Source organism: Nomascus leucogenys, chromosome 20 (genome assembly GCF_006542625.1).
Source record: "Nomascus leucogenys isolate Asia chromosome 20, Asia_NLE_v1, whole genome shotgun sequence".
NCBI lineage: Eukaryota > Metazoa > Chordata > Mammalia > Primates > Hylobatidae > Nomascus > Nomascus leucogenys.
Window position 1 is genome coordinate 40,572,524 of NC_044400.1, and position 16,339 is coordinate 40,588,862.

Consider the following 16,339-nt stretch of genomic DNA (forward strand, 5'->3'; position numbering starts at 1 on the left):
TTCATTGTATTTCTGATTCTTACTGTACCAAATTTCAAGGTATCTATAACTCCTTGGTACAAAAGAAAATATAGCTCTTCTGTTGTATCCTTCTTATTCTCTTTCTCAGTATTTTCATTTACTATTAATAGTTATTAACCGGGCATGTTGGCTCACTCCTGTAATCCCAGCACTTTGGGAGGCCAAGGTGGGCAGATCACGGGGTCAGGAGATTGAGTCCATCCTGGCCAACATGGTGAAATCTGTCCCTACAAAAAAAAAAAAAATTAGTCAGGCACTTGGTTAATTTTAAAACTTTAAATAATATATTTAAATCTCTACTTCTGAATTCATTATTGTGATTAATTCTAGTGCAAATTTTATTATTACTCTTTGCAGATAAAACTTTTTTCCTTTTCTTACCTGAAACTTTTCATCATCTTGTTTTTTACAGTGTAAAAAAATTCTTAAGGATTCATACATTTTCTGTGTTTTGACCTCTTTCATTTCCTCGTTACTTAATGTTCTTATGTTTTATTTTTGAGAATGTTATCAATTCTTTGTTCCAATTTATTTCTATTTTCTCCTTGGAAACTACTGGTAGTTAGATTTTTGACTTCCTAGGTTCAGCATATATTCCAGATTTTCTTTTTATCATATTTTAAGCCATTTTTCCATACTATGAGCATTTTTTTCAAGATTTCATTTTAAAACTTTGAGCTTATTAATAATTTACAATAACTTTATGAATTTCAGGGAGGTCTTATTTTCTAACTGTTCTTTGTTCATTTTTCCTTAAGTGGGTATATTACTTCCTCAAGTATTTCTGAGTGGACTAACTAGATTTATGTTCTCATATTTCCTAAAATATTAGAATCAGTAATTCCAGCTGTTCGTTTTCACTTTTCTCCTTTGTATTGTTCACTTACCTCAAAACTTCTTCATGATTGTTCCCCAAATAGGCCCAGTAAGTTTGGTATGTAACAGTCAAGTTTGCAACCATCGGATTTTACTTTGATATGTGTGTTTGTGGGGCATGACATCTGATTCCTTCCAAATATACACATATACATTCTATATGATAGGATGATGGCACAATACTAGGACACTCCAGTTCCAACATCAAGAGCCCTAACCTTTTTCCTAGGATAGTGGAAGATTCTTCTCATATTTTAGAAGTTATAGAGTTTAGAGATGAGTGAACACCAACCGTTATCATCTTTTTTCTCTACATGCACAGTAGGTGAGCTATAGTTCAAAGGAGTGCCGCTGATCTGGAGGTGGACATTTAGCTAACACCATGTTTTCCATCCTATTCATTACTCCCATTCATCCTTCCTCATATTGAGTGGAAGAGTAGATTCCACAGTCATGTTTTCATTGACTGAGCCTTTCTGAGATGTGTCTTCTTTTGGTCTGCTTTATCCATTGGCCTATTTCCATCTCCTTTTTGTACTTCAGAAATTTATCAGAAATTCTAAATGCTGATTGGCAGCTCCTCGTCACCAAGATTCACCTCCTGGAAATTTTTTCTGTTTTTTAAGACAAAGTTTCACTCCACATCACCCAGGCTGGAATGCAGTAGTGCAATCACAGCTCACTGCAGCCTCAACATCCTGAGATCAATCCATCCTCCCACCTCAGCCTCCCAAATAGCTGGGATTGCAAACACATGCAACTACACCCAGCTAAATTTTTTTGTTTCCTCTTTCTGTAGATACAGGGTTTTGCCATGTTGCCCAGGCTGGTCTCAAGAAATCTGCCCACCTTGGCCTCCCAAAGTGCTGGGATTACAGGTGTGAGCCAATGTGCCCAGCCTTCTCCTGTTGATTTTTTAATGTTGATGGTATAATCTACAATTTTTGAGCATCCCAACTTAAAAAGGATTTTGTGAAAGAGGGGTAAACAGTGCTTAGTTTGGCATTTTCATGTGCAATATTTTAAATGGGAAATTAATAATACTATATAGTCAGTATTTCATAATAATATAATCATCAAATAATATTTACTATTCATATTACTAATATTTAATAATTTTAGCAGATGGTATAAGTAATAATTATATGTAAATACTGATTTATTTATCACTTCATATTTATTTGATATTAGTATATTTTGGTGCTTAAAATATATTTTATTAATATATAACTGGACAAAGATATATCCTTAATAGTGAAAATGGGGTGAATTCCTCAAAATAGGAAGCTCAGCTATATTCTTAGTAATTTTTGAAATTTTTTAAAAGTATATTTTAAAAACTATTTAAAGTAGAATATTCTATTCAATTATGTTTTTATCTTTTAAATTGCTTTAACTGATTTAATACTTTTTAATGTTTGCTTTTTTTGGGAAGGCAGGGTCTGTACTTGAGAAATTAAAAGATGGGTAACATAGTTGCACTTCAGATAAATAAGACTTGGAATGTATATATTTTTCTGATTAATTTCTCAGTGGTTTAAAGGTCAGAAATCTGGGTTTCATCAATATTTTATTGATATTGTGTTAGAGTTTTGGCTATTTTTCTCAGCATTTATGTGTCCATTTCTGTTTACTTTCATTGTTCATTGATGTGTACTTTCTTTCAATTCATGAACTTGAGTTTTGAGGGGATGGGGGTAGAGGCAGCAAAAATCTAGAAAACTGCCAATTTAAAATGTATTTGCAATAGAAGTCTCCACGATGCTGCTCACTAGAGATTAGTTCATTTTTTAAATAAGCCACTTGCAGTTTTTCTTCATTTCAGTGCACTTAAAAATTTAATCATTTCTCCCATGAACAACTAACATCCTCTGAAAAACACACCATATTTCCATTTATGTTAATGCTGTTTCATATATGGGATGTATTTTCTACCACATAATCTTAAAATTGCCTCCTAATAATTTTTCAAAATTAATTTTCATTCTCATTAGCATAAGAGCATATGCTATTCAAGTATCAAGTGACAAGGAAATAGGTACCAATTCGTCTCCTTTTTTTTTTCCAGAATTATTTGTATTGTAGTTCTTTTTTTTTGTATTTTAAACTTTTTTTATTATACTTTAAGTTTTAGGGTACATGTGCACAACGTGCAGGTTAGTTACATATGTATACATGTGCTATTTTTTTTACATGATTTTAGTGCTCCATTAACATTTAGGAATATAGTCAACTATCCCCAAGTTCCATCCTCAAAAGATCTGTCATTAACATTTAATACGATACTGCCTCTGCTTTTTATGATATAGCTAAGCAAGTTTAATCATGAACTTATTTGTGTTTAGGGCATTTCTCCTTATCCTCAAGGTGCACATTTGTCTCTAGTATGAATATTGTGACCTGCATGATGTTTTAATCTTTTAAAAATACCACTAAATGTGAATATTTGCTTCATTTTGCATCTGCTGGATTTTTAATATTTGGTGACTTGGATTCTATGTTTCTTTTTAGAAATAAAAGGGACATTAATATAGGTTCAAGTTGTAAGAAATTTTAAATTTTTGTATATAATTGTAAAAATGTTTTTCATAAAATATTTAATTTTGTTGACCTATTTCAAAATTTAGGATGAAAACATTTAACAAACATTTGCATGTGAAAAGATGTAAGATCCAGTTAAAACAAGGTGCTATATTTAGTGTTTAGATAGTGAAATTGCTGAATACCAGAAGTTGTAAGATTCACATCTTAAGATAACCCTCAAAATATGTTAAGGTCTGAAAAATGAAGAATTGCTAAAGCTGAAATATTCATATTTTACTTGCCAGCTTATTAAAGGAGTCATTAATTTTTTTCCAGTAACATTTTTATGTGGTCTAGGACTTTGTTGTTGCTGCTATTATTATTTTTTGCGTGTTTATCTTAGCATGAATTTTATAATCAATTGTGATATAGGCCTCATCAGGAATAAACAGTAACAATTACAACAATAATGATGTTACCTACTGGCAGGTGATTACTTGCTATGTTTCAAGTATTTTGCTTAGTGTTTTACGTCCATCATCCCATTTAATAATCAAGCAAACCTACAATGTTTTTATTGCCATTTTTGTACAGACGAAAACATAGAAGCCAAAGAATAATACTTTCACTTTTTAATTATTTAAGTATTATTCAAAATCAAGTATTATAAAAACTTAATTTAACATGTTCCAAATAAAGCTGTTAATAATAGTAGCTATTATTACTGAGCATGATGGAGCAATGATCATTTTACGTAAGCCATTAAATTTACTTATCATAGCTGTCACAGAAATTAGGTGCAAATATAATTCCAGCTATGAAGACAGCTACATTGGTAGAATGAGCAGAATTTGAACACCAATTGTTCCCAAGTCTGAGCTTTTGTTTCCTACACATCCTCTTTCCCAAATATGGTGCCTTGTGCTTACCCATCACAAGCCCCATAAGTTTTTTTGTCCATTCATATCTTCACAAACCTTTTGCATTATCAAAATGCCTTTTTGCTATTTATTCTCATTTTTATTAAAGTTGATAAATAATATATAATAGCAAAAAAAGATGCATATAGAACTATTAATGTTTTAATATAAAATAGAATATGCGGTTCATTTTATTTTAGAATTAGAACATGGTAAATGATGTTTTGGTGGGTCAACTTTCTAAAGGTATAAAAATATATTTTATTATTCAGGGGTATTTCATTTCTGCATAACAGAATGTAACAAATGTTCTGTTACAAAGCAAATTATAATATAAAACATGTAATAATTGAAAATACTGGATTTTTTGAAATCAAGATTAGTTTCATTACCTATCAGTCTCCTAGAGTTTGCGTTAAAGGAGCAAATTGATCTTTGCTTATGCTACTTTTTTGGTGTCACAAATTCATTTATTATTTTGCTTAGATGACTCCTGGTCTCCATCCTGGATCCACTCTGATTCCAATGAATAGTATTTCTGTGCCGCAAGAAGATGATTATGGGTATCAGTGTTTGGAGGGCAAAGATTGTGCCAGCTTCTTCTGTTGCTTTGAAGACTGCAGAACAGGATCTTGGAGGGAAGGAAGGATACACATACGCATTGCCAAAATTGACTCTTATTCTAGAATATTTTTCCCAACAGCTTTTGCCCTGTTCAACTTGGTTTATTGGGTTGGCTATCTTTACTTATAAAATCTACTTCATAAGCAAAAATCAAAAGAAGTCTGACTAAATTCAATAGAATCTTTTGTATTTCAGTAACTTGAAGTTTAAATTTAAAATGCAGAAAAAACAATGGTTAAAATGTGAATAGTATTGTAACTATTTTAAGGCCTTCAGAAGTAAATAAAGAAGCAGCTTTCAGGCTAATTTACGTGAACCGATTAGTTGCAAAATCCAGTAGGTTAAAATACTCACATATTTTTACTTAAATTTTCTTTAATTTACTTATATGTTATTATAATTTTGAATTTTTAAGTTCCATGATTCATGTTTTAAAGATGGAATAATTTTAATTCATATTTTGTTTAAATATAATCTATAATTGTTTTGTAATGTAAGACTAATTACTAATATTTATGTAGCAACTTTTGTGCCAGAAAAAAGATTGTTAATTTGTTTTTTCTTGCTTTTCATTTGATTGCACTGCTTGAAATACAGTTAGTTGATAACATAAAGCCATAGTTTTCTTGGATTTTCTTCCAAGATATTGTATTCCCAAGAAGAAATTTATTTATTTTTAAACTATCAGTTACTGAAAACTTATGAAAAGGTCAACTTTTATCTGTCTTTTAATCCAGTCCATTTTCTGACACAATATTAAACAGAACGCCAGTTACATTTACTTTGGTGATTTGCAAACTTGGAAGGAAGCCACCAGTCATTTTTTAAGAAGGCAAGATGAAAAAATCAGGTAAAATCTAACCATTTTATTCTCTGCTTCATAGCATTTATAATGTATGATGAGGTTAACATTGAAATATTAAAATCTTCAAATGCACATTAATGCAAATTAAATGCAGAGAGAAATTATTTTTTTCTTTATGTTTTATGAAAGTGTTGCAGTCCCTAAAATAAAAATATTGAGGAACAGTGCTTGTATTTACTCACGTGGTTAAAAAATTATTACCTGGCAAACTGAGTTGCAGGTCATATTGAGGACAAAATCTGAAATATGTGCTATTAGCATTGTTTTTAGACTAGTAATATGCAGAAAACAGTTTTAGGCCTGCGTTACATATTGCCTCTTTCAGCTCCAAAGTTTTGGACCCTGTCAGTTTTGCAGTTACATTATACATTATTATAATATTCTTTTTTTTTCTAGAAACTGGGGGCAGCCTCAAAATCATGTTAAAGAGGGAGTTTTGTTAGAGACATCTTTAATGAACATGAGTGTGAGAGCTCTCTAAATTCTTAGCATCACACTGGATGTAAAATCTATCAGTTAATAGTTTTAAAAACATCTCTTTTGTTAAGAAGAGAGTTAAATTTAGGCTTCAATCATTATAATCCTATAAGTAGCTTGACATATCTATTGTTTATAAGATTCATCACATAAATTTCTGGAGAACCACTGGGTTCAGCTTGGAAATAACCTTTAAAGATTCTTTCTGTTGCCAAGACCAATGACCATGATGAAGAGTTTTATGATCACGGCCTATCTTACTTAAGGTTTGAGAGGGAACCTGTCACCTCTGCAATTGTCACTCTAGTTTTTGATGTTATAATTCTGCTACATGGTTAGTGAATGTCTGGCATGATTATACACATGTATTGGAAATATCTAGTTTTTTAATTTTTAGTTAATTTATTTATAGTTTATCGTGTGTTCCCAGCTAACTCTAATTTTTTTTTCACTTGCTCATAAACTTCTGAAAAAAAATAAGCATGAATCAAATGGTAATGCCCAATATCCACTGACACTGCTTTTTCTTGAATAAACAGCCAAACTAAACTTTGGCCATCTATATATTCATTTACAGATTATTCATACATGCATTTTAATAACATTGAGTACTGATGGATGTTTTCAAAGTGAGCATTCATTTAAGGATAAATAAAAAATAAAGTACTCATAAAGAATAAAATACTAAAATATCGTATGGCTATTTTCATGTTTGAAGCTATAGCTTACTTACTATCATGAGATAGTTTTGATTTTGGGACTCTTTCAAGTGTATCTGAGCATGAATATATTTTAAAATACTTAAAAGTGCTTGATATAAATAGCTTTTCCTTCTGAACCACAGTTCTATGTAAAAGAAAAAAATAGCTTTGATTTTCTCACTGGTGTTTCATTAACTTGGTTTTAAATGTTGACAATATTTACAAGTGGAAATAAAATTTGTAAATATATGAAAGATGCCTTTCCTTGTATATACCATCAGGCAAGCACTTTGTTTTCAAAGCAAGTGGTACTTTGATCAGTTTTATTTAAATGTGTGATCAGAAAGAATGGTGTACAAATTTTATTATTTCTAAAAATAAGAATAAAAAGGTGAAACTACATTTAGACTTCTTTTTCAAGAAATCAAATACAGCTTTTTTTCAAAGATGATTCAGTTCATTTCCGGTTCCTCTCTTCCAAGTATAAGTTTCACTACCTTGAGAAATAATTTTTAAAAAAATCTTCCTCTTTCTCTGGGGAGTTATATAATAATTTATTGAATTGATTGTAACTTGATTTTCCTGGATGCTTTCAGTGTTTTTAATGCTAACATAGACCCCAAAATCAGATATAAAGAATTGGGAAGGATACCTGGAGCACAAGGAATAGCTTCATTTGTAAAAATGTTTGTTTATATACATCTATCCTCTAAATATGTGACCAAGATCTAGAAATTCCGAGAGGGGAAAATGTGATTTTGGATTTACAGTGACAGGGTAATATTTTATTTATCTTTGAATGCCACGGACAAAATTAGCCTCACTTAAATTAATTTTCGTAAACCCAAGTAAGTTCTAAAAAAAAAGTAAAAAATACGTAGAATACTTGAGAATTTAGCAGGGACAGGGGAAAATTTCTCAGTAAGTCTGAAGTCTTGATATAAGTGGGAATTAGACAACTCATTGGAGGCATTTTATTTTAAGTTAAAGACAGATTTCATTAATAGGTTTTTAAAATTGATCAACTTTAAAGCACAGTAAGTGTGTATAAATATGAAGGCAATCATAAGGATTTTTTCATTTGTGTTTCCATATTCTGGCATTAATACATCATCATAAAATAGACAATGTTTTTGTCTCAAGAACAAGAATAAAATAGAAGTCTGCATTCATGCCAATTCAGCATAAAAAAGAATAGGCTACGGTTCTCTCACACCAAGGGCCCCATAGTTATAAATGTGAAATTATATTCCAGGTCAAAATTTGTGAAAAATACACAAAACACTTTGATTTTACAAGACAGGAGCTTTAAATAAGATGATTTTAGTAGATTGAAATAAATAACCAGTATTTAAGTAAATGTATAACAAATGAATAAATACATGCATAATACTTTCAAAGTTCTATACCAGTGCTTATTTTTTACTCTTGCAAAATTTCCTGTAAAAAAATACTACATTTGAAATTATTTCATTGGTTTTAGAACTGGGATTGAAGTTACCCAGTAGACTCTTAAAGGCTTTACTGCTTGTCTCACTAGAAACACTTATTTCTGACCTACCTAGTTTTCTTCACATCATCAAATTTATTCAGCTTCTCAGTGCTTTACCATATGATGGCAAGACATACTTGATATTTCCATTTCTGTTGGTCATTCTTTATTGCTTTTTACTGCCAGGGAGGTCTTGCCAGGCTTCTATACAGTTACAAAAACCATTACCAAATCTTTATCAAGGACTTTCCAAATGGAGTTTTCAAACACTATTGACCACATTGCTCTAGTTAATGTAAGGTCAGCTCTGACTTTTTGTGTTTGCATTTCGGAAGTGAGGTAACCTCATTCAAATATTTATGCAGCACTTTCTGTGTACAAAGTACTGTTCTAAATACAAAAGGGAATATAAAGATGAACTTTCAAGGAACATATAATGTAGTCAGAAAGATGAGAGGATTAGTTATACAATGTAAGGAAGGGAGGATAACTTTGGGAAGGTTTTGTGGAGGATACGTGTTTAGAGATGCGAGTTGGGGATTCAACAGGTGAGAGGGAGAGAGATCACAATTTCCAATTGAGTAAACAGCTTGAAAAGAGAAACAGAAGCATGGGCACAAATGAAAACCCCATATTAATTGGAAGTTAAGATTCATATAGAGACAATGAAAGGTTAGGTTAGAATAATAAACTGAGAAGTACGAATGTGGACTTCAGGAGAGTAGGGGAAATTATGAAGTGGTAAAAATTTCACAGAGATACTTGAGTACAAAAGAGACATTGTTAAAATTTCTGCAGAAGTTTCATCTTATTTGTGTGTGATGGTTTGGAATATAACAAGCCAGTTAGGAGTATAGGCTTATAGTGGCTAACATGAGGATGAAATTCGTACTCTTGTGACAGAAGTCTTCAGCGGAGATGGGGGATGATAGCCCCAAATAGAAAGAAAAGTGGCAGACATTAAGCTTTGACTAACAGACAACATAACTGAGAGACATGGTGTGTTGGATGGAAGGGATCCTGTAGTAGATACTTGTTTGCATGTAGATGGGTACAAAGATTATATATAATTATATATAATATATATATATGTATTTCTCAGTTAGAAAATTATATATATATATATATATATTTGGACAAAGAGAATAAGAGAATTGCGGGTAGAAATAGTCTACTGTGTGTAGACAAATCCAGAAAGTTGATTTCTCTTCCTCAAACAATTTCTGAAATATTTATGTCAGAATAAATAAAAGAATTGTTACCTGGACCCTCTGAGTGTGTGAATAGGGAAGGCTGTGATAACTGAAATGCAGCTAAGCAAAAAGGGCTAATTAGTAGACTTTTAAGACATGACTTACTTAAATGGAAATAGTTTGGTTTTCAATCCTTCACTGTAATAACACTTATTTGCATCTATTAAGTGTATATAGTCACTTTGCATAATAAAGTTTTATGGCTTGTGATTATAATGGCTTCTGTTATTCTGCTACTGCCTCATTGTTTTGAGGAACATTTGTAATTATGTGGCAAAGGTGTCTCGATTTTTCAGTGTTCTTTACTCTCATGATCTTAGTACAAAAAAAAAAAATACCAGCAACTCGTTATTAATAGTCACATTCTCTTAAATTGTGTCTTTCTTGATAGTTTTCATACAGATGTATCCCTTCACTGTTTCAGAGTATGTGATCATAGCTTTAGTACTGAAGTTCATTTCTGATCCTTGTAATTTCACATTTGTTTTTCAATTAAGAGCCTTAAAAAGTTTCTTCTTGACTGAGACTTTTGAAAAGGAATTTAACTTGAAAAGCTTAGGTAAAGATAATTGAAGCTTATGTATGATTTTCAGTGCTCTATGAATGTCTGGATTATTCTAACTATTTGTGATTTTACCCTGATTTGAACGGCCAGGTATTCTTCAGTAGGTGTGTCAGTGAGAGCAATATACATTATTCAGGATGAATATCTAGACCATTCCAACTATCCCATGTTATGAAAAACTCTATTCCACTTGAAGGAACAGTTACTGAAGGAAAATTAAAAGTCAGAAAATCAAGAGATAAGGTATTATCTGCTTCATTCTCCTAGTTCTCCCTTCCCTGTTGCCACAGTACAATATTTTTTAAAACTTTGTGATTCTTCTCTCAGGTCCGAATGACAGATATGCTATTTTTATAAAGCTGAAGAAGGCAGGGGATGACTGCTGTTTCTGGAGTACCTGCTATGTGTCTGGAACTACAAATGCATTATACAGTAATAACAGTTTTCAAAGCAGAGAACATTATTTAACAGGTGAAAAGACCAAAGCTCAGTATAGTAGACACATTCTCCAAGTTCATATACCTGTAACCTAAAATTAAATTTAGGTACCTGTATCTGTAAAAACCTTCTCTTTCATTTACATGGAAGGACTCTGATGGTAGAGTGACTGCACTTATTCCAACACTAGAACATCTTTCCTCCACAAAAGAGAAACAAAGACCTGAAAAACAGCCCACTCCATTTGCCTAAAGCATGAAAACACTTTTATTACTTAGTAACAGCATAATAGCATGCTCTTTTCATCCTTTATTTCTAAAGTAGATTTCATTTCTGCTGAAACATTTTAAACATATACTAGGTAGGTTCTTAAAAATTACTCCTGATATTCACTCAAAATATAGAGAACTCACTTTTTAAGAAAGATATTGGCAAACTATGGCCATAGCAGTGACGTAATAGGATACAATCTCCTTGTTCATTCGCTATTGTCTATGGCTGCTTTTTCGCTATTGCAACAGAGCTGAGTAGTTTCAAAAGAAATTAAATGGCCCATAAAGCCTAAATATTTACTCATTGTCACTTCATAGAAAAAAGTTTGCCAACTATTGTTTTAGAAAAATTTTACTACTAATTAAAAAGCATCACATATTTAAAGTGCATTTTTAATTCTTTTAATTTTTAACTTTAAAAGGAAAAGATCTTCATTGAAGGTGTGAAGTGATGCAATTAATTGCTCTGCACTTACTTCATCCTCTTAACTTCTCTCAAAGAGACATTAATTAAAACTATGCCCTCTTTTTTAAGATCTGTAAAAAATTATTATAAATCTGTTTCATTAATGAAAATACATGCTTCTTCATAATTGTTTCAATCTTATTTGAAGTAGATAAAGTAGGTTAATCTAGAGAGAAGGTTGTTGTCACCACTAAAATTGACACAAGATGCTTTAAGTAAAAGAAAAGTGAGAAATGCAAATATTAAAGTAATTTTAATGTTTTCCCTCTTGAGGCAGCATAAGGTATGTTTTCCTATTAAGACTGTTTGTGTCAATATGAAATCTTGCTTTTAACAATATTTTTTTGCATCACTAAAACCCAAGCAGCCCTTTATGAATAATTTAATAATTTCATCAGAATAAATATTTAGTTCACTTTGTACATTACTCATAGTCTTTCCTTTTGCATTTCAGTATGTGCATTTCAATTATTAAAATTTATATTTAAAATAGTCATAAAGAGTAGTTTGTTAAACAATTGTATACTCTCAATAAAATAGGAGAGCCTTTTGAAGTTAACACCATAGAGTAGGGAAGTTTAGACATGCTATATTCTATGTTTACCTTAAATAAAATATCTGAATATTGATTCAAGTCACTACTAAAATTTTCTTACGTTCATACTGATAATTTGATTTTTAGTATTTAATTCTCTTTACTTTTTACCTTCAGATACTTTAGCTAAAATCTCAATTATTATCTAGTCTGTCATTTTTTAAAATTACTATCATAATAAAAAAGATTTGAAACTTCGAAGATCTCTGTTTGCATTAACATTAATAACTAATATTAGCATATTGTTTTACTGTACACACGTTTTCATATTAGTGATATCAGCTGGCCTCTATCAAAGTCTATGAAATATGAGGGACCAATAATAAGCCCTCCACTTGGCAAAGAAGAAACTAATGAGCGAGGGAGCTTGGCTGACCTACACCATATTACGCATAGCAAGCTCAAGACTTTTGCTTATATGTTCTGTGTTTACAAGGCAAACCCCAGGTTTTAAGGCATATTATAAAAGAATTCAAATGATTTGTACCACATACCTAATCTCTCCCATCTTCCCTGACTTTGTCTCTTTAAGGATGAGTAAGGAAAGTATGAAAATTTGTTTTCATCCCAAGATGTTTTTTATGTGTTTTTTAGTAATGATCCCAGAAAAAGAATCAGATGTTCAAATCATGTAATTTGCAGAGGGTTTAATGAAAGAACACTTAACAAAAGTATAGGAAAGAGTTAGAGTTAGGATATCCCCCTAGGCTCTTCCAGAATCCTGAAACAAATTGCAAAAGGAGGAGGTGGAGATAAAGGACCACGGGAGGGAGTAGTTGTAAAAAGCTGTAAAATGCTGTGTGACCAACATGGTGAAAATTCGTTTCTACAAAATACACACACACACGCACACAAATTAGCCGAGGGCGTGGTGGTGCACACCTGTGGTCCCAGCTACTCTGGAGGCTGACTCAGGAGAATCACTTGAGCCCAGGAGGCAGAGGTTGCTGTGAGCCGAGATCGCGCCGCTGCACCACTATACTCTAGCCGTGTAGCCAGGGCCGGGGAAAGTTAAGTCTGAGCGGGGAAAAACAAAAAAAACTCTGTGTGCAAAAGAACACCTGACATGAAGTGTGGCCTTCATCAGTTAAGGATATAGGCAGCTGTGACAACGCTGCTGGAGGGAACCTGTGGAACAAATATTCCAGTTGCATGTCTTCCCTTGCTCCCTCTGCTCTTCTGCTTATCCTCCCAACTGGAACACCCTCAGCAGAGGCCAGATGGCAAGGGGGCCATTGATCTAAGCCATACATCTCTTTTCTGGGACACACTGCAGAAGGCAGAAGGGTGGAGAGAAGATTTGGAAGGGAAAATGGAAATATTTAGAGTATGTCAAGATATTATCAGGATTCAGAACAGATTAAAGTTAGTGCACTTTATGGTCACTTATATTCTTTCTTCCTACATGAAAAACAAGAGCTAGAGGCACCCCTAGCAAATCTCAATTCTCAGCCTCATGTTACAGGGTCCAGTAGCCATGGCTTAGCCAGGATGCCTTGGCAAGCTTGACCGGTGCATCAAAGAAGATTGTTCTTTTTCCCTCTGGCTCTGTATTTTCGGATACTGGCAAATAAAATTTTTGGCACATTGGTGTAGTAAATTTTGAGACATATGTTTGTTGTAAGAGCCAAAATCTAATTTACTAGATTTCTTAAGTTTACATGTGTTGCCAAAGGTTCTGTTAGCCAAGAATATGTATTTTGGTCTACACTACATACCTTTCTTGGACAATTTGTAGGAGGGAAAACAAAAAACAAAAAACAAAAACAAACCTGGACCACCACAAGTTCGTGGTCTTCCTGGCTGTTCCTTTCTTGCTAGGAGTGTAACAATAAAAATGGCATAGTTACTGGCTAAATAATTTAGAATCAAATGAAAAAAAATAATAACCGGAAAATTATGAACAATCTGATATGAGCTATGTAGAGGAACTAAACTGAGGCCCAAATAGGTGAAAAAAATCCAGGCTTAACTGTTCAGAAGACAACCTGAGATGTAAAAGATTATTAGGAGTAAGCCATTTAAGTGATGGTATGGCGGGAAGCAAGGTAATATTCTAGAATATAAAAAGTGATTATTTTAATTGTAATGCTCCTTTATCCTCTTTCTTCAGAGTCTCAAAGGCAGTATTCCCTTATTTTTAAATGTCTAATTGGGCATTCTGTAGTCTATTATCCAAAAAACTCCTTTAAAAGTGTATTCTCCCTAGAACTCTATGAGTTCCTTATTGTCTTCAGTTCTTGACAGTATCTATCACCCATGATCACTACCCACCCTCCCAGACTTTCTAAACACCTCTTAGCCAATATTTTACCAAGGAGTGCTTGGCAGACCACCCACATTATATTTAGGCACTAATTTAAATGAATATGAATTTATTGCCACACTGTGAGTTTCCCCTCTATATAAAAGGAAGTCTTATTGGAAGCAACCAATTTCACTTGAAATTGTAACAACTGTTTTAAATTATATTGCTTATCTTGCAGCTGCTTTTATGTGTATAGATACTGGGTCAAACACTGTAGGCAGATCATTTCTTGAAAGGTTGACTTTTGTTAGCACCAGTATTTTCACTTCGATGAATAGTCCTATGATCTATCATAGGACTAAATACAGTAGAATCTTTTTTAATTTTTTCTTGTGTCTTGACACTAAAATAGAAACTTTGATGCATTTCATAAAACAGTTTATGGAAAGTTCTAGAATTACTAAGATGACCATGTACTTCAGCATAAATTTAATACAACTCATTTCTCACTTTGGTTCATGTTTATTCAATTTTTCCTGCAGAGGTATGTGCACACAGACACTCAAGTGAGAGAAGAATCATTAATTTTTATAGAGTAAAATATTAGGTACTGAATTTTTACTATGTGCACAAAATTATTTACAAAAACATAATTGGGCATGTACCAAAGTGTATTGATAATATCGATTGGCCCTGCAATTGAACATTTACCTACCACACATGCACATCTTAGTTTAAATCTAATCTGACCACTTTTAACAAATAACTGTAATACATGAAATTGAAATGGGAATAGGAGTCATGTTAGACACGCTTTTCTATGAGGACTTATGTGAGGCAATGGCTTTTGAGAATAAAGAGTGGGGATATAAAAATTAATATGACAATAAGAAAACATAATCATAGCCAGTGCTGAATAAATATGTGGCAGTGCCCTAAGAGCTATATTTATAATAACCAGTTTCATCCTTACGACATCCCTAAGAAATAGCTACTATTATTATTTTCACAGGAGAAATCTGAGCCACAGAGTGGTTGACTACGCCTGCCCAAAGACACAGAGATAGCAACGTAGTGGTTGGAATGCGTGCCAAGGACACAGAGATAGCGACTGCAGTGGTACAACTGGGTTTAAACCCAGGCATGCCAGACTGAGCCTATTCTCAAGAGCACTCTACCAGATTGCCTGTCTATGAATCCAGGCCCCACATACCCAGACCAAACCCTAAAGCATTATTATGAACCTATTATGTTGTGGTCACTAACACTGGAGTACAGAGTCAGCAGCATACACATGTCCAGTATAAGACTGAAAACAGAATATTTAATTAAGGTTCTGAAAAACTGGAGAAACAACATTATTTACTTTAATCCATATAACTGGAAAATCAAGGCCACATGTTAAATGTCCAAACACAAGATTGCAGGGATGAATTGGGGACAAACAGGCAATCATTAAACCGAGTCTACAGATTTATTTATTTATTTATTTATTTATTTTTCCATAAGTTATTGGGTACAGGTGGTATTTGGTTACATGGATATGTTCTTTAGTGGTGAGTTGTGAGATTTTGATGCACCCATTACCCGAGCAGTATACACTGCACCATATTTGTAGTCTTTTACCCCTCGCCCGCCTCCTGCTCTTACCCCCAAGTCCCCAAAGTCCATTGTATCATTCTTATGCCTTTGTATCCTCATAGCTTAGCCCCCACATATCAGTGAGAACATATGATGTTTGGTTTTCTATTCCTGAGATACTTCACAGAGAATAATAGTCTCCAGTCTCATTCAGGTCACTGCAAATGCTGTTAATTCATTCCTTTTTATGGCTGAGTAGTAGTCCATCATATATATACGCCTCACAGGCTCTTTACCACTGTTGATTGATGGGCATTTGCAATTGTGAATTGTGCTGCTATAAACGTGCATGTGCAAGTATCCTTTTCAAATAATTACTTCTTTTCCTCTGGGTAGATAACCAGTAGTAGGATTGCTGGATC

At 32.8% G+C, this 16,339-nt stretch overlaps 1 protein-coding gene across 1 annotated transcript in view; it reads left to right on the forward strand.

Moving 5' to 3' along the window:
• The window catches only part of GABRG1 (gamma-aminobutyric acid type A receptor gamma1 subunit), an 81,053-nt gene extending 73,180 nt beyond the window's left edge, over nucleotides 1–7,873 (forward strand). Inside the window, exon 9 of the mRNA XM_003258400.4 lies at nucleotides 4,827–7,873. Coding sequence (XP_003258448.1) covers nucleotides 4,827–5,093 — 267 coding nt within the window. The 3' untranslated portion in view covers nucleotides 5,094–7,873. The remainder of the gene's footprint in view (nucleotides 1–4,826) is intronic.
• Nucleotides 7,874–16,339: the final 8,466 nt, after the last annotated feature.